Below are 24,286 nucleotides of genomic sequence, written 5' to 3'. Positions count from 1 at the left end.
TATGAAGTTTTCTAGAGATCTCTGTACTTTGTTATAGAGGAACGATTCTTGTTATGTATGTTAAAGGTTATCTTTCTCCTGTCATGTTGTTGAGTTACTCTGCTTAGTATGGAAATACAGGTGGAAAGCCTGAGTTAAGCATCTCCTGCCTTTTTAGCATTTTATTAGCTGAAAATATGTATGTTGAAAATTACTGTGACAAAACCAGGAATAAATGAATAAATGCTGTGGTAGGGATCCCTGTCATGGTTCTGTCCAAATGCAGTGGCAAAGACAGCTAATAGGGATTCCCAAAATTTTTAGGTGAAACTAGTCTTCTGTAGTTGAAGTCCAAAGTAATAAAATCTACTGAAACGCCTGTATAATGAATTAATTCAAATAATTGTGATTTGAGACACTTGTCATATGGAAGCACTGCTCTGCATTGAAACCATGAAACCTTTGTCACTTCTGGTTTAGATGGGAATTGAAGTGTACATAGTGTTAAATGTTGGTCATAAGCTCTTGCAGTAGTCTGACATTATTTCATTTTAAAATCCTCCCTTCCAGAGATTTAGTTTTTAATTCTGCAGTGTTCTTGCTTTTTCACCTAGCCCTTCTTGAATTCTCATTACCACTGAAGCAACTCCATTGTAGAAGGGGAAGTAATACAGCATGTTATGCCAGCAAGTAAGAACAAAGGTGGCTCTGGCAGCTTTCTCTTAATGTCAGTTCCTTGCCCTCAGCCTCCCTTGTTAATGCATTTGAGCTGCTGTCACTCTGATGGCTTTAACACAGACATGCATACTATGTGTCAAAGAGTGGCCTAGAATTTTGAATTTCAGGTTGAGAGTACATATAAAAACACTGTATCAAGTTATAAAATGGTTGACTCCAACCCTTGTAGGCATTCTGAAAGAATTTATTTATTCTTCTCTTTGACTTACTCTCCAAGGAGGCAAGAAAGTTTAGAATTTAAGGTGTTTGCAGTGGTTTTTGTTTGGACAGAGACTTTCCTGTGTCCTTTTAATTTTATGATAGCTCAGAATAATCCTCTTTATCAAGTTGTACTTCCATATTTTCATTTATTTTGTGTTTCATAAAGGGTTTTTTGCTTCTCCTCACCATCTCTGTTCCTTCCCTTGTACCTGTGGGCTATATTCTTACATAACACACACAAATATTTACTTAAAATTACAGGCAAATACTTACTTGGTGCTGTTCTGGGTCATTGAGTCATTTCATGGATTCAATATTGATTGTTACCACACAATTAAGCATGCCTGTTTTTCTATCAGCCTGCTACAGCCTTAGCATCTATTATGGATCAGTATGTGTGCCTCTCTTCTTCCTTTGTGTAGACAACAAATCCAAGCTGTTCTAGAATGAGTAGTAGTCTTTGTAGGAATTGTATATTTATTAAATTTGGCAACAGAATCCTAGGCTTCTACTACTGTGTATTTCTGTTTCAGCAGGAAGGAGTGAATAGGAGAAAGGAGAATTGTGTTGGAATCTGCAGTGGTCTTCTGCCAGTATCTCTTGTTTTCACCTTCAAATATCTAGGCTGTATTTGAGAACAGTGTAGAGAAGATAAGAGATGCTCTTCAAAAAAAACCCCCAGACTTGTCATTGCTGTACCACTTCACTGTACAACTCTCACTGCTGTCACAGGGGTAGACTCTGTCACCATCTAGACTCTTAGAGTGGTTAGGAATATGTGTATGGGGGAAAGGGCAAACAGAAGTTTCCCTAAACAAATACAATAATTTTTGTGCATGTCCATTTTAGTTGGGTAGTGCTCCTCCCAGGGGAGGTTTAGGCTGGATGTTAGGAAGAAGTTCTATACAGAGAGAGTGGAATGGGCTGCCTGGGGAGGTGGTGGAGTCACCATCATTGGAGGTGTTCAGGAGGAAACTTGATAGGGTGCTTGGTGCCATGGTTTAGTTGATTAGGTGGGTTGGATTGGTTGATAGGTTGGACACGATGATCTTGAAGGTCTCTTCCAACCTGGTCTGGTCTATTCTATTCTACCTGACCATTGCAAGTGAGGTAAAAAATTAGCAAGAAAATATGTTCTATATGCAGGTAATAAAAATGAGAACTGGAGATGAAGTATTAGCCTTTACAAGAGTGAGGATTGTTTTATTAAAACAACTTTATTTAAAAAAGTAGCAGTTCTTTAGTTTGCTCAACAAATGTATTCCTAAGCAAAATACTGATTTGCATTATGAGATTTGCCTCAGTTCAGTACAAAGGAAATGACGTAGCAGATCTGCTTCTTTCAGAGCAAATCAATGCCCACTTGTATTTTACCTCGTGATATACCCTGTGCAGATTCTTGTTCTTAAAGTCACATTAAGAATAAAATATGAGTATAAGAAAATGAGCAGTCCTTCCAGTAGCTGTAGTTCTTTAACCTTATGATAGTACTGAAAATGTTCCAAGTACTGTGAAATACAGATCCAGCAAACTCTTACCTAAGTTGCAGTTGTGAGGCAGAAGAGAATTTCTAACACCGCTCTTAGGACTTCAGTAAAATATAGCTACAGAAGTAGACAGACCACTGCTGAGTGGCAAAGGGATGAAACAAAGCAAGGACTTAAATGCATCGAATTTTCAGTGTGGCTCTACTGCCTGCAGTTGATTTGGTTAGACTGTATATGCAGAGCTGCTTAAGGAATTATGGAGGATCCATTGTAGTCTGGTGGTCTAAACAACTTTGTGAACCACTGAAGTGTATCATTTACAAAGGTATCCAAACATCATATAAAAAACAAAACTCCTGTGAGGGAGAATTCATCTCTCACAGCGGTGAACAGCTCTATTATGAGCAGCTCTAATAATTATCTTATTATCTTTCTTTTAAATTGTGCTCCCTGTTTCTGATCTGAGCTTGCCTAACCTTTCAGACTCTCAATCTTGTCAACTTAAATGTTAATTTTCTGTTCCCCGTGTGACTTATTCCAGTAAGCAAAGGCTACAAACTAAACATGATTAACTAAACCTGCATTGTTTGCTATAAGGCCTTTTCTCTTTTTTCCTACTGTTTCTTAAAACACCCATCCCTTTAAAAAAACTCTCATCTAGCAATGTCCTTCTTGAATTTGTATGCCATTAATTCAGCAGTTTCAGTAACAGTTGTCTCAAGGTGAGGCAACAACTCCAGTCTATAGGCTTTGAGTCCTTGTTTGAACAATGGTGTATTTTGTGCACAATTAGGAAATTGTTACAAATGCCATGTCTGTTCATTCACTACACAGGTTTCTCTCATAAATGCTGTAATTTTTATGTCTTCGAAAATAATTTGTGAAAAATGCTACAACTCCATTAACATTGTACTCCTGTGTAGCTTCCAAAATAACATTTCAGTGGTTGTGCTGGTTTGGAAGTACTTTGACCATTTGAATGATCCATGATAAAAAATGGATGATGGCAGCCTTTAAATTGTTTGGGGGAGAGGAGAGGGAATTGAATAAAGGTTCTGCTCAAAGCCTCTTCTAATGTGAGAAATGTTTAAAGGAAAGTCTGTTTATCATGTCCTTGAAAAGGACGAATCACAAAGATTGAACAGCAGAGACAAAAAGCATGGTGTTGCTTCTGCAGCTGAAACACAAGACAGTAAGCATACTCCTTCCTTCTGTGTGTTCTCTCTGCAGTGATTTTGTTAGTTGTAGCATAGTTCTCAACAGTTCTCTTGTAAACACAGGGCTGATGTATTTCCAAGCAGGTATGTGGTGAAATGCAACTAACACAAAAGAAAAGTGTTCCTGGAATACATTTCCTTTTATCTTTAATGCTTTTAACCATCTTCCTGTCTTTTCATTCTGGAGTGGAGAATACAGTTAAATAATCAGGTCCTGGAAGGCTGTAAAGGTCTTCACCAAATTTTTAAGTGCTTTTATACTTCTGTAGTGCTTAATGTGCTAATAAACTCTCTGGAAAATAGTTTAGCTCTGTAAATATCAAGAGTCAACAATATTGTAATGGCCTACGAAGATGTTCAAATACTATGTAATGGGCATGACAGTTACAGTATGTGAAATTTAATGCTCTAGCTCTTTATTGATCTTCCTTGTAGCCGATTGCCTGGCACAAGCATTTGCACTTTGCACCTGCTCTTTCTACATTAACACTGTCTTCAGCAGTGTTATCATGGGGATTTTGGAAGCCACACTTCATACTAAATGTAAGTATTTAAGGAAATATCTTCTTGGGTTTGTTGTTCTCTTTCATTTTTTCTTCTTTTTCCCCAAGTATTCGTTTGCTTTTCACTTTGCCTTTCACTGCTGTTTCTTCTGGGTGATGTTTAAAAGCCTCCTCCCTCCCCTTCTTTAAAGTATCCTTATCACACGTTGGATACTTCTACCATTACGTATCAAAATATAGGGAGACCAGAAATCCTGTCAGCCTTGTGACTTTATGCAAGTTAATAAAAGCTGCCAGAAAATTAATTGCATCTTTTAACATACTGGTTGTTCTGAGAAATTCTGTTAGTGTGACCTAACAGAAAGTGTGTTTGAAAGTTCTTTGTCTGTGTCTACAGAAGTTAAACGTGTCACACAGGTCTTGAGCTGTGTCAGCCCTTTGTTTTTCATTCTGGAGGTCCTTGGTTCATTTTCTGGATGCTGGTCAGCATGTTTGCTCCTACTGTGCTGCACTAATTTGATGTTACACTCCAGTGAAGGCTGTACAGTTCCACATTGCAGATGTGGAATGTTTCCCAAAATGTTGTGGTTCTTAATATTTCTGTTTCCTTGGGTTGTTCAAGGAGAAGCAGCATCTTACTTCCTTTTTCATAAGCATCTTATGGAGCTCTTGAAGCTACATAGAGCTAGCACTCACATTTTGGTAATAAACATCAGTAGAAGTTAAACAACATCAATAATTTCTTGGTATCATTAGAACATGAGAGGTCTACAGACAGCAATGCCAGTTGTATCGTTGTTTCAACATTAACCCTGGTTGTAATCTACAATTTTGTTTTATGCTTTAATCTTTATTGAATCTTTTCTTTGTTAAAGGTTGGTCAAACCTACTTGGTTTCGTGAGGCAGAGTGTATGGGGCTATTTTTGCTACCTCGTGCAGAATCAGTTATTGGTGACAGTCATGAAAGTTCTTGTCTGCTGATTTATTTGGACGTGATCTGGTTAAGAACTACTTGATTGAGAAATCTAATTTTTCAGCTACTATTGGCTATTTCTTGGTGAAGCTATGCAAAGCATCGCATGCAGAAATGGCCCAATGTCCTTATTTATCCCTTGTGGTGCACAAACATGTTGATCTAAAAGAATCCACTGTTCTAAACACTTTCCTGGGTCCATGTATTCTCTAATGTCCATATGTATAGGAAGAATGCTGAAGGACTGGAGATATGATAGAAATTTGATTATTGTTTTGAAACAGTTTGAGTGATCTTGCATCTCACCTAATAGATGATCCATTTACCAATACCTACTGGAAGAGGATGTGTAAATGATAGAAGGCACAAGAAATGGATGATGGTGTCAAGATGCTTGCAGTGATGGTGGAAATGGTATTGATGGGTATACTAAGGAGGTTTAGGGGCATGTTGTCAGGAAAAAAAAAGTGTCCATTTGAAGCATTTATTTCATTTTTTTAAATGATCACTTTAAGTGCTAATCCATGTGTGACAAATTTTCACTCAGCTGAGTAAGAAAATTGCTAGTTCTGTTCCATTAACAGCCACTAGCTAAAGGAACAATGTTTCTGTAGGTTAAAACAACAGTTAAGGGGCCCTTAACACGTCAAGGTGGGGAGAGAGGGGATACTGGTAGTAAAGCCATTTTACACACCTTGCTGAATTGCCTCAATGCATAAATTAACTCTGAGTTCAGTTACCTCAGTCTAGTATGTTGTGCCTATGCATGACTGCTCTGCATGTGTGATTCTGGGAACCAAAATCTGGGCCTGTTGATTTATGACAAAGGGTAGGAGGCTGAAATGTTTAAGCGAAGTCAAACAGTACCTGTGTAGGAATGAGTATCAAGCAGTCCTTTAGCAGGCTGCTCAGCTACAAATACTGGTGTTAGACTTGAGGTCTTTGCATTGCAGGAGGTTGTTAATTTATAATTTTCATGATCAGATCACTTGAACTGCATCCTACTACTTCTGTCACTAGGCTTGTTTATTCAGTGGGAAAGCAAGATGCATAATGGTTATATACTATATAACCAGCATAATGTATTGTAGTATATTTAGGAAATGGATTTATGGGCCATTAAGTATTGTTAGAGAGTTGTAGATAATGTAAATGAATTGCTATGTTACACTAATAATGGTGACAATGATGTGAGTTTTTGCCCTTAATGCAAACATAGTTTTGGCATATGGTTTTGAGAGGCCAGGTATTGGTTGCAAAGGGTGGTACAGTATGGTCATATGTCTGCCAGTATTCTTGACAGGCTGGATTGTAAAGAGAATGTGGCATAGACAAGGCTTTTGGTAAGACTTGAGTGTAATGAAGGGTAACCTGGAAATAGAACTTTTTCATGCGAGTAAATAGTGCAGTAAAATTGGTGAGTCCCTTAATAAGTAGAGTTTACAGAAATCATTTTAAGAAAAAAAAAAATCTGAAATCTAATATATGTGATAATGGAGAAATAAAAGCTGTAATAGTGCATTTAAGATGTATTTTTTTTCTTTTTAAATTACTCTAGGTTCATTTCTGAAATCACTACTTTTAGTGAGCCACTTGAATGATCTTGGTTGCTGTGAAGTTTTAATAGCTAACACTTGCAAAGCCTTGTAGTTTAAACAAATGTCAACTTCAAAAATTGCATTCCTTCCGCAAGAAACTGTCCCAAATTTGACATCTGTCTTTTTTTTTTTTTTTTTAACCATGTGAAAGAATGTTAGGAAGAAAGGTCGTGGAAGTTCCTCTGAAGCGGTGGCTTTTTTCTGGATGGGGGTTTAATTCAGTGTCACAAATATTTTACTGTCTAAAGTATTAAGTCTTCCTGCTTTATAAAGCCATTAAGCTCTCACTTCAGAGCACTAGCTGTTTTCTTCATGCATGACTTGAAAGAAATCGATGTTTTATTATAGTTAATTAATAATAATAATAAAAGGATGAGGGAGAAACACAGGCCCTAATGTATATTTTTAGGTGGGGAAAAAACTAATAGCAGGAATTCTTGAAAAAAGAAAAATTTGCCTATGAACTTGTGATTCAGGTCTTCCTTTCATGGCAAGGTGTATTCCCAGTTGCTTGCTGAGTCTGATAATGGGAGCATTGCTATTAGAAATTTTGAAACACTGTCCTTTCATTTAAAAAAAAAATCCATACTTTTTTAAGGAATAAGGAGATGAGAATTTTCCAGAGTAATGAGTAAGTCATGTTTTTGACAGTCTACATGTTTGAATACAGGACAATATTTTAACTTCTCAGTGCATTTTATGATAAGTACTGGAGGGGAAAAACCAGGCTTTTGCTTCTTACTGTTTTCACATGTTAGAAATTGTTGTGACATGGCAATCTGAACTTTGTCGTGACTAGTTTCAGTAAGATTTCAATGCAATTTCCCTAAAAATAGTTTTTATAGTACATTATTTTGACCAAGACAATTATCTGAAAGTTGGAAAATGAATCTTGATTTCTGGTTTACTTGATGCTGAAGCTAAGTGGGGATTCTGTTTGAAACACTAAGGCCTTCACAAGCATTTATAGCACAGGTACTGATTTTTTTGTCTTACAATTGAGAGAAGTGGAACATTTTCAGAATGGTGTTGACCCCCTGTAGTGAAATATGTCATCTGCAAAAATTTTTTACACTGTCATGCTTCTTGGCCAGAAAATGTCATTAAGTCCATCTTTCCCTTCTATCACTTAATTTGAAAATAACAAACCATGTATGTGTAACATAACTGTTTTGGCTGTGACTTTGATGTGTATTAGCTGTGTTTCTATTACTGCTTTCCCTCTATAACATACAGTGTATTACTTCTATTTCTGTAAAGGAACATAGACCAAAAAAACAAGTAAAAAATAATATGCATAGTAATAAATTCTATGTATTACTATTCCCCCTGCTGAATTTTATGATCAACCATCTCATTAAGAAACCAGTTTAATATTAATAAATGAACAGATTGCTAATATCTGCTGGAAGTTCACTGTACACCCTAAAATTAGGCATTATTAGCAGTATTCATTCCAGTTCTCAGAGTCAGATATAAACTTACTAACACAGCAGCCTACAAAATAAGGTATTTGTAGAAATTTTTCTTCTTTCTGAAGGCCCAAGTACAACACTTAACGAGGTTTCTTGAGTACAGTGCATGATGACATTGTAGGGCTGATACACACAAGATTCTTTCACATAGTGGCTTGGCTAATGTGTATATATAAAAATCAGACTGTTTTTTCAAGTGTAAGAAACATAATAATAGAATAATTAGAATAATACATAATACCACAATAAACTGTTACAGTGTCAATTTTTAAACTGTAACAGTCAGATTTAGAAAACTGCTTTTTAAGATACATGATACTTTTAATTAAAGACATTTATTTTAGTGTTTTGTAAATTTCTTTGGGGTTCGTGTGTTGGAAGAGCCTAGAAGTAATGCTTATGTAACAGTGCTCAGACTTAACACATCAGCCAGCTGGTATAGCCAGATCTTCACTTGCTCTTTTTTCACTTTTTGGAGGTATTTGTGAGTAGCTTGATGTTTTTGACATCTGTGTGACAGCTTCTTGCATAAGAGATGAGAAGCGTGTTATACCACCCAGCTGTGTGTATTAGTCTGTACATCAAGCTGAAGAGCGGCACTTAGCCAGATCTGACAATCAAATGTGAACTAGTACTACCTATACACAAGAGTGCATTTTAATGTTGTGTGCTTTTTGCCAAGAGGCTGGTACTTGACAAAGAAATTGTCAGAATCTCTCTTCTTCCTACCTCTTTTTTTTCTTTTTCTCTCCCCCCCCCAAAGAGGTGTCTGTGTTGAAATATTATTTTTTTTCTGTAGTTTAATGTGGCTTAACTTATGGATAGAGCAAATTTAATATTTACAATGATTTCATGTATTACAAATGTGGCAAGCTTTTTGAAATGGAGAACTGCTACTATTTCAGAAAACACAACTTAACATGTCCTTTCCTGCCAGCTTAATCTGAATTTATATTATGCTGGATTTTGCCACTGATTTCATGTCCCCAAAGACAAGAGAACCAGAGAAATTACATTGCTAGATCATAGAAATAATTTACATGTTTGTGCCTTTAACACAACTAGTTTTATACTTGGCTCCTGATACCTTGATTTTCAGTCTAATTTTCTGTTTCATTTTAACCCCTCCAAAACAGAAACAAAAGCTTCTTGAAGAACTTGGAGAGAACAGGCTTCCATATAAGACACCAGCTGATGCAGATTTCCAGCAGTTGGTAAGTGTGTTTCTTTTAGCTGTACTTATTTTAAACAACAAATAAATTTTCCTTCAAGGAGGCACTGTGAAATTTAATATGAAATAGGCATCCTGATGGCTGATAATGTACTTGCAGGTGGTATGAAACAGGATCTCTGGAACTGGGCTATTCAAGAACAAATACTTAGTGAATATCATTTATTTTTAGGATTTTGCTCCAAGTAACAGTACCTGGGTACCAGGTAACACAAGTAACTATGCTTTGTTCAAAGGTACATGTTACCATTCTCCGAAGGTTTTGGGTAGTTTTGTTTTGGTTTGGACTTTTTCCTGAGTTGTGAAGAGACCTATTCTTTGTCTTGGGCTTGGCAAAATAGCAGAAATATTAACACGGACATTTGCAATGATTTGGTTTAATTGTACTTTCAAACAGACTTTATGACTTTGCTTACAAAATGAACTGTGTAAACTGGAATGCGTACCCCAAGTGAAACCAAATAGAACTAGGCCAAATAGCCACATGAATATGCAATCAAATAAGTGTACAGAAGAGTATAATGAAATTAATAGGATGTTCTGAACCTATCATGGATCTTTGTAGGTCAGCTACAAAACATATGGCAGGAATTGTAGGTTCAATCAGATCAAATCAGCACACGGTAAGATGAAAAGCGTAAGGAAGAACCTTGTAGTTTGAACAGCTACAGCAAGCATGCTTACATTACAGGCATGTCACCTTTCTTGTATTGATATATGGCTCAAAGATATATTGGTAGCATGAGAATAGGTCTGCCTCTTTCCTTGAAAGGATGAACATTTGGTTGTTTTTTTTTTTCAGGATTCAAAGGCCAGAGAAGTTTAGCACACACCACACTACAGAAAAGCAAAGATGCATTTATGGCTCAGATACTGGACTGTGACTCAAACTCCAGTTTTGTGTTGGGATTACAAACGTGATACTGAGCAATCTGTATACTTGTCTCTGGTCTTTCTGGTTCATTTTGGTTGTAGGATGCATAGGGAAAGCATGGTTTTCTCAATTAATACAGTGCTGACCACAATGAAAGTAAGTTATTGATTGGGATCTTTAACAGCTGTAAGGTTAACAGTATAAGAACACGCAGCTTGATGTGAACCGTAAAGGCACTCCTGTGGGTAAGGGCAAGGAAGAGTCTAGAAGAGCTAGAAGAATGTTTTTATTTTCTTAAGAAAAGAAGTAAACTACAAGCACATTCTTTTCAGTCTAAAACTTATGGTCAAATAGTTCTCCTTCTGAGATTGTCAGTTTACTGTTTTTTCCCTCCTAGTCCAGTGAATATGCCTACTATTTATTCACTTATTTTATACCGGTTGCTAAGAGCTGTTATGCCCAACATCTTTTTCCTATCTTCCTAAATCCTCAGTCTTTTGGATCTGATGTGAAAAGAGAAGATGGATCCAAGGTAGCCCAAGTGGCATCTCACTTGCTTAATATCAGTAACCCATAAATGTAGATGATAATGGAAACAAGATAAGCAGTGAAATCAGACCTCCAAAGGGTTTAATACATTATTTTTGCATTATGCTTTCTGTGTAGGGTTTGTGTGCATGGTAGGTATTTTTAAGTGCAGGTGATAATCATAAGCATCACTGACACCTTCTAAATTCTTACTGTGGTTATGAAACGTTACTTTACTTGCAGCTCTAGATATTACAGGCTCCATGATGCTTAAATGTACTGCAGATGGAGAGAAAAAGAAGAGTGAGAGCTTTTAGACCACAAAATAAAAAAGTAAAATACCACATACAGTTTAGTCTTTCTTTCCTGGACAGATTTGCCTTACTCCTGTAAGGATATACTCCTTACAAAGCAGGATCCTTTGAGCATGTTAGACAGGTTAGGTAAGATGCACGTTTAATAACTACACTATTCTGTCAAGTATGGAAATGTACAGACTGAACAAAACTGAAAAATTGCATTGCAATGAAAACTTCACTGGCATCCTCTATCAATGTGTTTTAGAAATGAGCCCCCAATCCTAGTTTGAAAGTATGTAACATTTAAAGCCAAGTATGAACAAGAAAAAATCTGTTCAACAAGGCAATTCACAAATATCTGAAGTACTAAGTAGCAGTTTGCTTATTAAGGGTCCTTATTGCTGGTTTCTATCACCTAGGTTATCCCATAGGGCGATTCTGTATTCCATACCACCACTAGCATGTGTATATTTAAGATAATGTGTAAAATTCATATGAAGAATTGGGCATCATATGTGGTTTTTTTGTCCTGTAGTTGCCAGTTAACATAGTTGCTTCTTTCTGAGTGACTAGTGAATTGACCTTTAGTACTTGCTGTCAGAGTTACAACACAGAGTACATGATTACTCCCCTTCCCCATCCCCCCCAAACAACAAGGTGTCCAGTATGAACCCAGCATTCACCTCTCTTCTGATCCCTTAATGCTTTCCTTATGTACTACATAGCACAGTGACTGGTTGGAGATTTAAAGAAGACCAAACTGGTTTCATGTGATATGTCAAAAATGTGTTTCCACTTCCTGATTTCTTCTGAGATACCAGCATCGGTTGTTCTTTTTTTTTTAAGGTAGAATCCTAAGTGTACTGTCTAAAACTCAATGTTAGAGTAGGTCTTAAGCATGTAATCTTAAAACACAAACCAAAAGTAACATGCCTCTGACCTGGCTGGCAACAAAATGTGGAAGACATTACCTCTGCAGTTCAGGAGGGGAATGCAATGTTGTTACCTTTGTAAAATCTGTGTGCTTCCTTTGTAGTGCATGTTTGCAGGCAGTTAGTTGCTTTACGTCGTATTGTTATTGCTCTCCTGTTTGTAATAATTGTTTGGAATTTCATCTGTGCAGTTCGTGTCAGAAGTTCAGTATGACTTGAATGCATCCAATATACAGGATTATTTAAAGAAATACTGGAATATTGCTATGGAACTGTTAGTGCACTTATTGTTATACATGTAATTTGCAAAATGAAATGAGGGAACTTTATATATCACGACGTAAATGTTCTGTCATTGTTACAATTGTTAGAGAAGAGTTATGAGTCTCATCAGCCTAAACCCACACATTTGACTGTAGGCTATCCTTGAAAATTCTTAAAAATTGTAGTAAATCCTTAAAATTTGCAGTTATTGATTTCAGTACTTATTATTTATAAGGTTTTTTTCCACAAGTGCTCTTCAAAGGCTGCAGATAGAAAGCACTGACTGAAGCAAAGAGGACAGTTGAGAACCTCTAAAAGAGTAGTTTTAGACTTCTGGCAAGCTCAGGCAAATTACATTTATCAAGCTCACTTTCAGTTCCTTTAATGAAAGCTGGGAGCTAGTATTCTGTGCTGAAGATTGTGGAAGGACCTTCAAACAGATACCTGGGACTATTTTCAAGCTTTGTTATTTAAAGTTAAACATGTAAATACTGTTGTCAGAAATTATCTACTGATACTGTTAGGGTTTTCCCTCTCTCTTGGAAGGTGGTTTAGGAAACTGCAAAGAGAGAGAGTCAACTTCACTCTAAAAATTCACAAGAAATGGTGGCAAGGCTTATAGATAAATGAAGATTTATTATGTGTAATCATTATTTTTAAAATACATTTCCTTTCATATTCTGCTTTTAGTAGAAACAAATGATCCTATAAAGCCACCTCTTTGGTGTTGTAAGATGGCAAGGTGCTATGATGCAAAAGTCTGGTTTTGTGCAGTAAAAAATGTCTCCTGATGTACTGCCTGGTTGTAGCTTTTGAAGACACCTTTTCTGGATTTTAAAATTAATTTCCTGAAAGGCAGGTTAAAATCTGACTTGGAAGTAGATAGTAGTAAAGTGGTAGATAGTACTAAAGCACAAAAACAAACCAAAAAGCAAAAACGAACAGCCAGCTGGCAGGCATTGGAGAATGTGAAACAGAGCAGACCAACATGGCAAAGACTATTTTAAAGGTAAAAGTGCAGCACAGCAGAACATTGGTCTCTTTTGATCATTTACATTTTAATTTCGTTATTTTTGCCCTAAAAAATTTTCTTGTATAAAACTGTTTCAGTTAAGAGTTTTGTGCATCGGGATAAGGCAGAATGGCCTTTCCAACCATGGCAAAAAGAGGAGTTCCTTTGTTCAGTATTCTGTTGTTTATTTGCTTAAAGGTAGCATTATCTGTGGATTCATCAGAGGAGCTTGTGTGTTCGATTGATTTATACCAGAATCCTCAGATTTATTTAGAAATTTGCCCTAATGATGCTCTCTGGTTACACAGGCAGCTGGTATGTATCCACAGTTTGTACAATACATTGGAATATGAGAATAAAGCAACAAATACTGGCATCTGTTTCTTCACCATTTTCTGGACTCATGCCTGATAACTTGTCAAATCAGTCCTGTCTTTTCTTGAATATATGAAATACTTCAGCTCCTGTGAAAAGAATAATTACTTTGCTGTATTTGTTGTTTTCTTTTTTTCTTTGTTTTTTCTCCTTTAGTGGAAGACCAAATATTCCAAGCTGATTTTCAGAAAATCTGATGCAGTACCTGAGGAGCTCCATCAAATGGTACAAGAAGGCTTTCTGGCCTTGCGAAAACACAATTGTTTCTTTCAAGATCTTGTAAGGATCAAAGGAAAAGACTTTGTTACCCCAGTGTCTCGTATATTAATTGGAAACCCAGGATGCACTTACAAGTACTTGAACACAAGATTATTTACAGTTCCCTGGCCTACTGAAGGTTATGACATAAAATACAGCAGTCCTCAAATACGTGATGCTTGTAAGGCATTAATTAAACTTAATGACTACTTGCATGTTGAAGCTGTCAATGCATTGCAAGGACAGAATTTGTTTGAGACTGAAGAAATGAAAGATACTACTGTAATAGATAGGGAGCAAAATTTTGCTACTTCTCTTACGGAGAAAGAGTCTATTTCAAAAGATCAAAGCAGTTGTGGTGTACCAGAAGATGACTACGTAAGTCTAAAGAACAGAACATCTTATAATGTGACTTTATTAAATTATATGGATCCACAACAAATGCTGTACTTGAAACAAGAACCCTATTTTGGAATGGGGAACATGGCAGTGAGCTGGCACCATGACGAGAATCTAGTTGAAAGGTCAACTGTTGCTGTGTACAATTATAGCTGTGAAGGTGAGTGGTGGGAGGTACAACTTGACTGGTGATATAAATGTCTTGAATCCCTAAAGCTCTTTCATGTTTCCTTGTGTGCACCTGCATGTTAGTCTGGAGCTGTCACGTGCTTCTGAATAAGTTGTACTTTTTTTCCACTCAGATCTGTGCAACATATACTTGCGTTTACTGCTGCTGGCATATCACTTGTTCTCTAAGTAGATTTAAAAGCTGGCATGATTAACTTCCTGAAAATTTCTGTTTCAGGTTAAAGCATGTGCATATATTCTATCCTGTAAAATGTATAATTGTACCTGACATCCCCATCTTTATTGTGTACCATATACAGACTCATTTCTGCTTTATGCTGATTTTTACTGCACTTCTTCCATTGGAAAGATCATTTTAGGCTGGTTTTGGATAAAAGTATTACTGTATTTGCTTGGTAGTAAACACGTTTTGTCTAGGCACGCTACAGTGCATGTTTTGTGAAGGTCTTGCCAACATTTATGTAGTTGGGAGGAGTGGGAGTTTTCCTGTAAAACACCTTTTATCTGACAGGCTTTGCAGGCTCTTATGTTATTGAAAAACAATTGAAAAGCAGTGTTAGGGGGGAAAAGCATAGATGAAGAGTCATTGAACGTTTTAAAGTACCTTCCACATTTTTATCCTTACTGAAGAACAGACATGAGGATGTGGATTTCTTTTTTTCTGACAATTTATGAACAAAACCTTGGACTCTTTTAATGGCTTCCAATTTTCTAAATGTAAGATTAGAATTTAGATTTGACTTGAATTTTCAGATGCTCTCTTATGTTTCATAATTCAACGCATTTTTGGTCTTCCAAAACATGGGAAGAATTCACGTTGGCCTCTGTAGCTTTTGGCTAAGACCACGATGTAAAAATACTAGATTACACTTTCATGTGCATTGTTTTGTTAGTCTTATTATTAGTTTTCAACTGTGGGGCACTTTGTTACTCGATGTTCATCTGAAACAATCACACTTATATTTTCTTTTATGTAAAACATCAACTGGCTGAGCAAACTGAAGAGATTCCCTGATCAGTAGAAGTGTAATTTTGTTCATGAGCTTTTTCCTGTCCTATTTGCCAAAGATAGTTTATGTCCATTAAAGCTTTCATGTTTAGTAACACTGTAGATAAATACTTGTTCAATAATATTCTGAGTTAAAGAAACATATGAATGCCTATGAGGATTTATCACAGAATCACAGCATTTATTTTAATATGCTTTAAACCTGTTGACTTTAGCATAAAGGTTGCTTGTGGAGGGGAAAAACTGTGTTCCTGTAAGTTCAGGAAAGCTACTATGTTTGTTCTGAACTAGTCATTTGGTTTTATTTTCAGTTCAGCAATTTAGGTACAAATTATGCTGTTTAAAAACTACTTCCAATTCTATTAAAATTTGAATGGTGAGGAAATAGCTGATATATTTAGACTAAGATTTTTGTATCTATGTGTAATTAATAGGTTGGCCACTTTTTTATTTTTTATAAATATGCATATACTTAATTTTATATTTACAAAGACAAATCTAAATCTGAACAAGATTGAACTCGGCTTGATCACTGTTTAACATGGCTCAAGTTGGTTTCATGACCTTAAAAAGGAGTTTGAGGTACCTCACATGGCTCCTGGGCATCATAAGGAAATGTCCTATAGTTTACTTTTATGTGACAACAGTTCAGTCATCTGCTTGTTTTCAGGGTACCTGTATTTATATTTGGCCTACTTACTAATAAATTAGTAACCTGCTCATGCTTTGTGAATATGGCATTGCAATTTAAGTGAAAATACTTGTGTGTTTTAAAGTTTTTAACCATTCAAGAAGAGTAATTACTACTTGACTTCAGAGCAATAAATAGATTCTTTTGCCTCTTCCAATTACCTATTTGTAGCTTTCAGGTGCTGGTGGTTTCTGCAGTTCACAGACTATTGATATTTCTACACCTCATACCAAGCTCTCCATAACCATCAAGCATCAAGAAGCCCCACATCTTTTAGGACATTGCTAAATTTTTGTATCTTGACTCTTCTTCCTGTTTTCCGTAGATATACTTGCTTTATGTACTAGTGTCTTTTATTAATACTTACTCCATTAATTCATGTATTATTGACTTAGCATTGAATTCTCACTGTGGTGTATAGACTATCACAAAATTATTATGGAGTACGTAATAAAAAGAGTAGAGGTGGTCAGAAATTTTTGGTGGAATAGTTTTTCCTTAGATGATGTCATTTAGTTGGATTAGTAATTTTCTGGGAGAAATACCAATTCTGTAAGAAATGGAAACATGAATTAAGTATTTTTGTTGAAGTCATCTTGTTGGTCTTTTCTGCTTCGACTTTCACATTGTTTGGTCAGCTTGTAGTTCCTCAACTTCTCACCGATTCTGTGGTACTCTAAACACCGTTGTCAGCCTCTAAGCATGGTCTTCCAGAGCTCCATGGCTGGTACAGGTCTATTCTGCCACACATGGGTTTTCAGAAGCCCTAGGAGTCAACCTTACTTACGGCAGCTGTTTGTTGGACTCTAGGGATGCACAACCAAAGTTCTGTGTTTGTTTGTTGTTTTTTTTAAATTTAATTTGCATGTTTATATAATTGTTTGGTACATATTTGATTAAACAGTATTAAAACAGATACTACTGTAATTGAAACAACTTTTTCTTGTTTGCTTGTTCAATGTTTGATGCCATAATGAAAGTTTAATGTTTGAAACTTTGATCAGTATTAATTGAAGTAGAAGCAATTTGTAATATGCTAGAAATTTGAGAGCTGACATAAAGATATTGGGAGAAGCTGATATTCTAATTAGCATCGCTGTTTATTTTCTTGTTTCCAGTGTCAAATTATTTCAAAACCCCTACAAATGAGATACATGTCTAACAACAAAATAAGATAGACATTTTACTTAATGTTCATCTGAATAGTATTTGCTTTTATTTATATTAAAAATCACAGCATTACACTAAGTTAAAAGTAGATTAGTAAGTGATAAGAACAGATGTTCACAAAAATGTGTGAAAATTTATGTGCATACTGCATGGCAGTGCATGGGTGGTAGTCATGGTGCATATGCAGGAGTGAATATGCTCCAGAATGTGTGTTCAGTTATTCTGTCACTAACACTATTCAGCATTAATTTACTTTTCATAATATATCATGGAACAGAAATATCAAATTTTGACCAATTTATGGTTTGTACATGCACATTAGCTTGCAAATATTCTCCTACTGCATGAGAGCATTAAGGTGAAAACTTGTTCAGGATTTTAGTATAGTCATGTAATAGCCCATTTCCTGTCCCCTCTTCTTTTATAAAAGTGAATTTCAATTCAAATAGTTCAACATGAGCTTTTTTTAAAAACTGGATTTTATCCTTGAGAATTTCCTAATGAACAGTTTCCCCCCAAGGTCTTTTTAAGTTTTGTAGGAAGTTTTATTGCTTAGCAGAGCAGTAGTTGGTTCGAAAGATGTTCTTTGAAGTGGAAACTTGTTTCAGTCGCCAACTTAAAGGACATGGAAAACAATATAGTCACTGAAAGTGTCTGTCTGTCTCTTACCTGGATTTCCCACAAACTGTGTTTCAGGTTAGATATGTAGCTTTCTCTAGATTCTTTACCGTATCTTCTTTCTCTTGCTGGAATCCCTACTTGCTGTCTAGGTTTAACCAACCAAGAGCTGATCTCGAAGGAGCTTTTATGCTAGTTTCTGTTGCAAAATGCTGTTTGTATTTTTTCACGCTGGTACAAAAAGCAATATCCTAGCGCTAACCTAATGACAGCTATTTCACTTTACAGTGCTTATAAATAAAAGTGATTAAGATTTACTGCAGATGTGTGTTTTCCTCTCTAAAATAAAATAAAAAAACCTGAAACTACAGAATTTTTTCAATATTGAAGTAAATGTAAATTTGTATTTGACTAATAATCCTCTTTATGTACCGCTTCATGTATAATAGTCATGGACTACATGTTTGTGTAGGATAAATACAATTGTATCAAATGATTTCTAATGTCAATAATACCATGGAAATATTGCCTGATGTAAGAATAGAAATGATATTTAGGAAATGATGTGTTATTTCTTAAGAAATGAATGAGTGAGTGAAATGGTCACGTCTGTAACTTGTATGTTCTGGACAATTATAATTGTATTCTGAGAGAATCACAATATTTTAATCTAGTTACTCTTAAGGATAGATTTGAATCCATGTTTTCTAGCCATACCATCACTGACTATTTAAAAAAAAAAATAAATCTCAGGAATGAATGACAGAATATTCTTTATTTTTGCTATAGTGCTTTTTTCCTTGATATATCTGCACACGGTATTTCAAATCAAATACGAATTGGTAAGAATGATGTTGGCAAATCTTCGAAGTTTTGTTCCTGTGAATGTAATTTGTAAGCAAAGTTAAAATATTAGTACTCTCTAATTAACTTCTTGTGCTATGGCATTTCAGTAATGCAGTAGAAGAAATTGTGGGTAGATATTTTTTTCCCCACCAACTGCTGAAAGCAAAGCATGCTCTACTTGTTTCATGTCTTGCATATGACATGTATAAATTGCTATTAAATACACAAACATTGTGTGTGTGTATCTATAGCATTAATCACTGAAGATGTGCCCATGTTCATTTAAAATGTGGAAAAATCTGTCAGACTTGGGGTTTTGTGTGTTTATACAATAATAGTCAGTTAGCTTTAATGACCAAGTAAATGTTTAGAGCCCTGTTCTTAGCAATATGTTGGCATTGATTCCATTATCTAAGAAATCATGTTTGAGTCAAGATTGTACTTAGGATGTACTTTAGCATTAAAATTTGACTTGGATAGGGAACACTTAGGTTTGAGTGTGGAATAACTCAATTTTTTTGTTTGAGAGACTGGTGGAAAGAGCAGAGAAACCTGTCAAGGCTACTGTTGCTTCCTGTGCTGTGGAACAGTAACCAAACTGAACCTAAATTTCATGTTGGTCTGAACCCAAACTCTGGTAAGATCAGGTTTTAGAGCTGCAACACCCCTGAAATCTGAACTGGCTAGTTAGAAGCATAGTGTTGTGGCTGATTTATGGAAGCTACATTCTCTTATGGTTCTACCTTAATTACAGCTTTGTTAACTGATACGCTGTGGTAAGCTTTGCTACCTGTTTGCACCATTTCATTTGGGATGGAAGCTGAAAGGTTTCTTGTAGGCCATGTTCTATGGATCTGCAATGAACAGAATTCGGATTTGCAGACAGTTTTACTACATTTCCATTAAATACTACTTCATTTGACCATTTCTTTGTGGTCTATTCCAAAATAAATTAATCTTCTTAAGATGTGTGTGTGCAAGATCTGCATGATTTGCTCTCAAATATGTCTGATTTAGATGCATCCTAATGTTTTTGCTTAATTGGGAGCTGTAGTTATTGATCAATACACAGTATCAGTCAGGCTTGTGGTGTAACAGAGAGAATTTAACAGCAATGTCTTTTTAAGTAAAAGCATGTCAGTGCTACCTGGAGATGTACTACAAATGAGAAGGTGTCCTTTTTTTAATGCTCTCACTTTCAGAAGGGTTTGCATTTTAACGCTTGTAGTAGCTTGCTTCCATTTGTTACCAAGCTAACATCCTAGGAACAATCAGTTTCAATTGCTGCTGATAATTATAAGGTGCAATAATTGAGAATATAGAGAAAAGGGGACTGTGAGCTACATTTGAACTCTGTACTTAAGCAATAAAAAATTTATCAAACTGCAAAAAATAAGTCATTTTAACGAGCACATTCCAAAGGTGCTGGATTTATGAGGAGACCCCAGGAAACTTTGATTGAAATTGCTGTCTCTGATTGTAGTTCTATATTTTATTGGTGCCATATTGTGAACAGTGCTGCTGCCAAAGTGAATGGTAAAGCAGCATAACAGAGAGAGTTAACCCAGAAAGGTTACCTCTTTTTATAATATCCATGATGTATTGCATTAAAAATGCCTTGAAAGCCATCCTATTTGCAGTTTTCAGAAAACATTTTTCTTAAATTAAGTTACGATTTATCTGAACAGGGCAGAAAATATGAAAGCCCCTTGAAGACTTTAGTATTGATTTTTTTTTCTGAGTAGTTGCTAGCTCTTGTTTTCTCATTTGTGTGCTCCGTGATAGAAAGGCCTAGAGCTGCTCCTGAGCCAAAGCTGCAGCTGGACAAGAACTACCAGCAGTAAAGGGGAGGGAATATGGGGACACTGAATTTACAGTAGGAGCTTTAACTAAAAACTTCTGATTGGCTTTTTGAAAGATTTTTGTCTCTGTTTCTGGAATTTAGACAATATTAAATTAGCATAGAAAATTAAGAAAGAGTCTTCTCAACTAAACAAACATTACAGCAGCTATGTGAGATGAATGACTTAAATACTTTGAAAGTGTGAATTCAAGGTTGCTCTCTTTTTTTGTGCGTATTATAATAAGTTTAAAGTCTGTATGTTAGTATTTTTATTCTAGAATTAAAGGCATGTGTTTTAGAAATTGCTCCATGAAGACGTGTTTGAAATGGACGGTGACTAACTTATAAGCAATAATTAGGCATGCTACATAGTTGATGATTTCTAACCTTTTGCTGCTGTTTTGTGCCAGCTGCTTATTAAAACTTCATCCTCCCTCTGTCAAAATGCTGTTACCTCAGCCATAAAACTGTTACACCACAGCTCCCAAATACCTGGTTATAAATGCTGACTGTATCTTTCAATTTATACTGCAGTGAAGTAAGCTTATGAAAATAGTTTAGAGGGATTAAGCTCTAAATACTATTTCTATGCAGTGGATTATTTTTTTTTCCCCAAGCTCAACACATTCATGTTGCCTAATGATGAGAAAAATGTTGTGACAAATGTATTGAAGCTTCATTTGCTCTTGCACATGTTATCTAGCATGTTTGACTAATAATTTTGAGGAAAGAATGGCAGATATGATTCCAAGACTCACTCAACTATTGGTCTAAATCATATTTTGCACCAGTTATTTCACCTTATTTTGCATCAGTTGTCTGTATTGTTAGACCACATTTGGTATTTTAATGGTTCTCACTTTGTCTGTTTTCTTTCTGATTCTGCCCCCCCAAGGTTCAATCACAGATGAAAGCAACAAACAAAATGTGAAGGGGAGAGACCCAGCTGTTTGGCATGTAGGCTTGAAGGTAGCGTGGAACATAGAGACACCTGGATTAGCAGTACCACTTCACCAAGGAGACTTCTACTTGATGCTTGGTAATTTTTAAGGGTTGAGAAGATAAACTTTCTAATGGAAATGGAGTAAATTACACCTGTATAAATTGCCATGCCTTCCTTTTAGTTAGATCTGGCTAGAGTGTAGAATAACTTTCTCCTGCTCTACCTACTTCCAGGTTGTTTTGGGGAACTTTTTCCACACCCCACCCCCCCACCCCAATGTTTCTTTCACTTCAGAGCTAAGAAAGGAAATACACTTTTGGAGCCTTTTCTGTCTGTTGTGCGGTCAGAATTGCTAGTCTAATCAGGCTTCAGTCCTTAAGTTGAATTTTCCTGGGTCTTGTGAGAAGTTGAGCTGTATCTGTCCCATCCTTATATTTGTAGATGCTCTTTTTCTGTGTGATCATCTGTGTCAGTTACTCTCAACCAAAGAAAACATTGCTGTTCTTGAGTTTGTCCTGTAGAGTGGCTCTGTGTTGTGTAAGCAGTGACTGTCACAAAGTTTTTGGTACCATGGCTCTTGAAGTTTCAACCATTATGCCAATCAGTGGGTGTCTTACTGTTCACTAGTTTTAGATATAACACATCTCCTGCTACACTTATATATATTCAAACATTATTTTCTAGTACTGGCATTACACTAAAATCATAGTGAGCAGACCTGTCATCCTCCAAGAGTGAGTCTCAGTGTCTGAAGTGTAAAGGATTAAGAGAAAACGAAATGGAGTTCATTTGTTTCAGCAGCTGAGCTCACGCATGAAGGTTTTTCTATCGAAAGAGATGAAGCAGCTAGGTTTGTTGGCACACATTCTGTTGCTTTCTCTTTTGACTTGTCCTTCCCTTGGTTATGATTTTTTTTTTTAAACAGATGTAGTTATAAATCACACAACTCAAAACACAAACAATGATTCTGACAAGACCATGTTTACCTGTAACATAATGATAGACATAATCTTTGAAAAGTGAGAGTTTCCACGGTGTTCCCTGTTTGTGTTTGTAACTGAAGCATTATGAGGGATGCTATATGAAGGGCAGATCAGAGGGTTAGCTTGCTTAACACATAATGTCATGATCGTGTTTAGATGGATATATTGAACATTCCTTTGAAGGTATGTAAGTCACTTTCTTATTACTACTTCGTGGAGAGCTACTGATATGAACTCTGTAGGCCAGGTGTTTGAGAATCTTCTGCATTTCCATAGCCTTTGTATTTCTTTTTCCTCAATTACTTTACAAAAGTTATTATATAATCTGAGACATGCCTTCTCAAACTGGCCTTTTTATTAGGGTACTATGTATAGCAGAACTGCTTTTGTAATTTCTCTTGAGGTAGAAGACAGTATCAGTGTGCATACACAGTTTTAGTGTTGGTTTACTTGCTGATGGGACTTTTTTTGAACTGACTCTTAAGAGGAGGAATCTTGATGGTGCTATCTAAAAGATGAGACGTGAAAACTCTAAAAAGTAACTTGGAAAAAAAGCAATTTTAGATTAATTTATCTTGTGTGTATATACATCTTATGTTTCAGTCTCATTTCAGTAAGCAGAGTTTTGTTGGCATTATTTTAAAAGCAGTGGCAGCAGCATGCAAGGCATTTAGAAAACAGTAAGATAGGAGTACTGCAGCTAGTAGTGGCAGTGGATTGTCAGGGATTGATGAATTGTGGAACATTGACTCATCCAGCTCCAGTGAAAAACCTAGCAACTCTGCAGGTCTGTTCTTCCAGTTGTTGAAATGTTATAGTGCTTACTGTTTTATAGGAATGCTGTAAAATACTGAAATGTCAAATTCAGTGTGTTGCTTATAAGGTCAGATCCTATCAAATTCCTGTCCCTGTAATACCCCAACTATTTCCTAGGTAAGAAAATGTGGTAACTTGACATTTCTAGTAGTAACGTTCAATTACAGTAACTTGTAAATCCTGGTCAATGGGTCTATCAAAGTACCAAAAAGACTAGGGATGCATTTTGCATTTCTAGAAAGTATTTAGTAAAGTTTATGCTCCTTTCTTTGTTGGCTCTGTAAAATGTTTTTTTGTTATTCTGGGTAGAATTTCAGTAAAATGCAGTCTTAAATTTACACCTGCATTCTCAGCAGTCCTTTTCAGATGAAAATCCAAGCCATAAATAGTTGGTACTAAACATGACGTGATCAAATCCATTCTTCACATAAGCTGTTAAAATAATATAAATGTATTGTATTTGAGCAAAACCAAGCAAAATCACTTTCAGTAAGACAGATTAGTTTTTATTTTTTCAGGGTTTAGTTTTCCTTGTATGAAGAAAACAGATTTGGTTCTGCTGCCTGAAAACTCAAATCTGAACTTTATATCACTCATGAAACGGAAACACTTTAGCTCAATTTAGAATAATATATTGGTCTGCAGAGGAAGTGCATACTGAACCCTGCTGTCTCAAGTACACAGTCAAGGGGTGTCTAATATGAAACGTGTTGGGTGCATGCAATAAATCCAAAACGCGTGGAGGTGAGCAAAGGGCCCCATCTGCTCTGTCCTAGAGCATGCTTAACTAGGGTTGTCATGGTCTTACTATTAAATTGGAATCTTTCCCCTAAT

General features: G+C 35.9%; 1 protein-coding gene across 3 annotated transcripts in view; it reads left to right on the top strand.

Moving 5' to 3' along the window:
- The window catches only part of FTO (FTO alpha-ketoglutarate dependent dioxygenase), a 231,318-nt gene that overhangs the window by 34,435 nt on the left and 172,597 nt on the right, over positions 1-24,286 (top strand). For 2 of the 3 annotated variants that reach the window (XM_068150506.1, XM_068150508.1), the window contains exons 1-3: positions 10,253-10,433; positions 13,844-14,504; positions 21,606-21,749. In XM_068150506.1, the coding sequence (XP_068006607.1) occupies positions 10,257-10,433; positions 13,844-14,504; positions 21,606-21,749 (982 nt within the window). In that variant the 5' untranslated portion in view covers positions 10,253-10,256. Of the gene's footprint in view, positions 1-9,308; positions 9,387-10,252; positions 10,434-13,843; positions 14,505-21,605; positions 21,750-24,286 lie in introns of those variants that run through there. The other variant, XM_068150507.1, reaches the window with a different exon arrangement.

Source organism: Melanerpes formicivorus, unplaced genomic scaffold, assembly GCF_026170545.1.
Source record: "Melanerpes formicivorus ecotype bairdi unplaced genomic scaffold, bMelFor1.0.p_v2 SCAF_20, whole genome shotgun sequence".
Classification (NCBI taxonomy): Eukaryota; Metazoa; Chordata; class Aves; order Piciformes; family Picidae; genus Melanerpes; species Melanerpes formicivorus.
The sequence above is the reverse complement of the archived record's forward strand: the minus strand, read 5'-3'. Positions and strand labels throughout refer to the sequence as shown.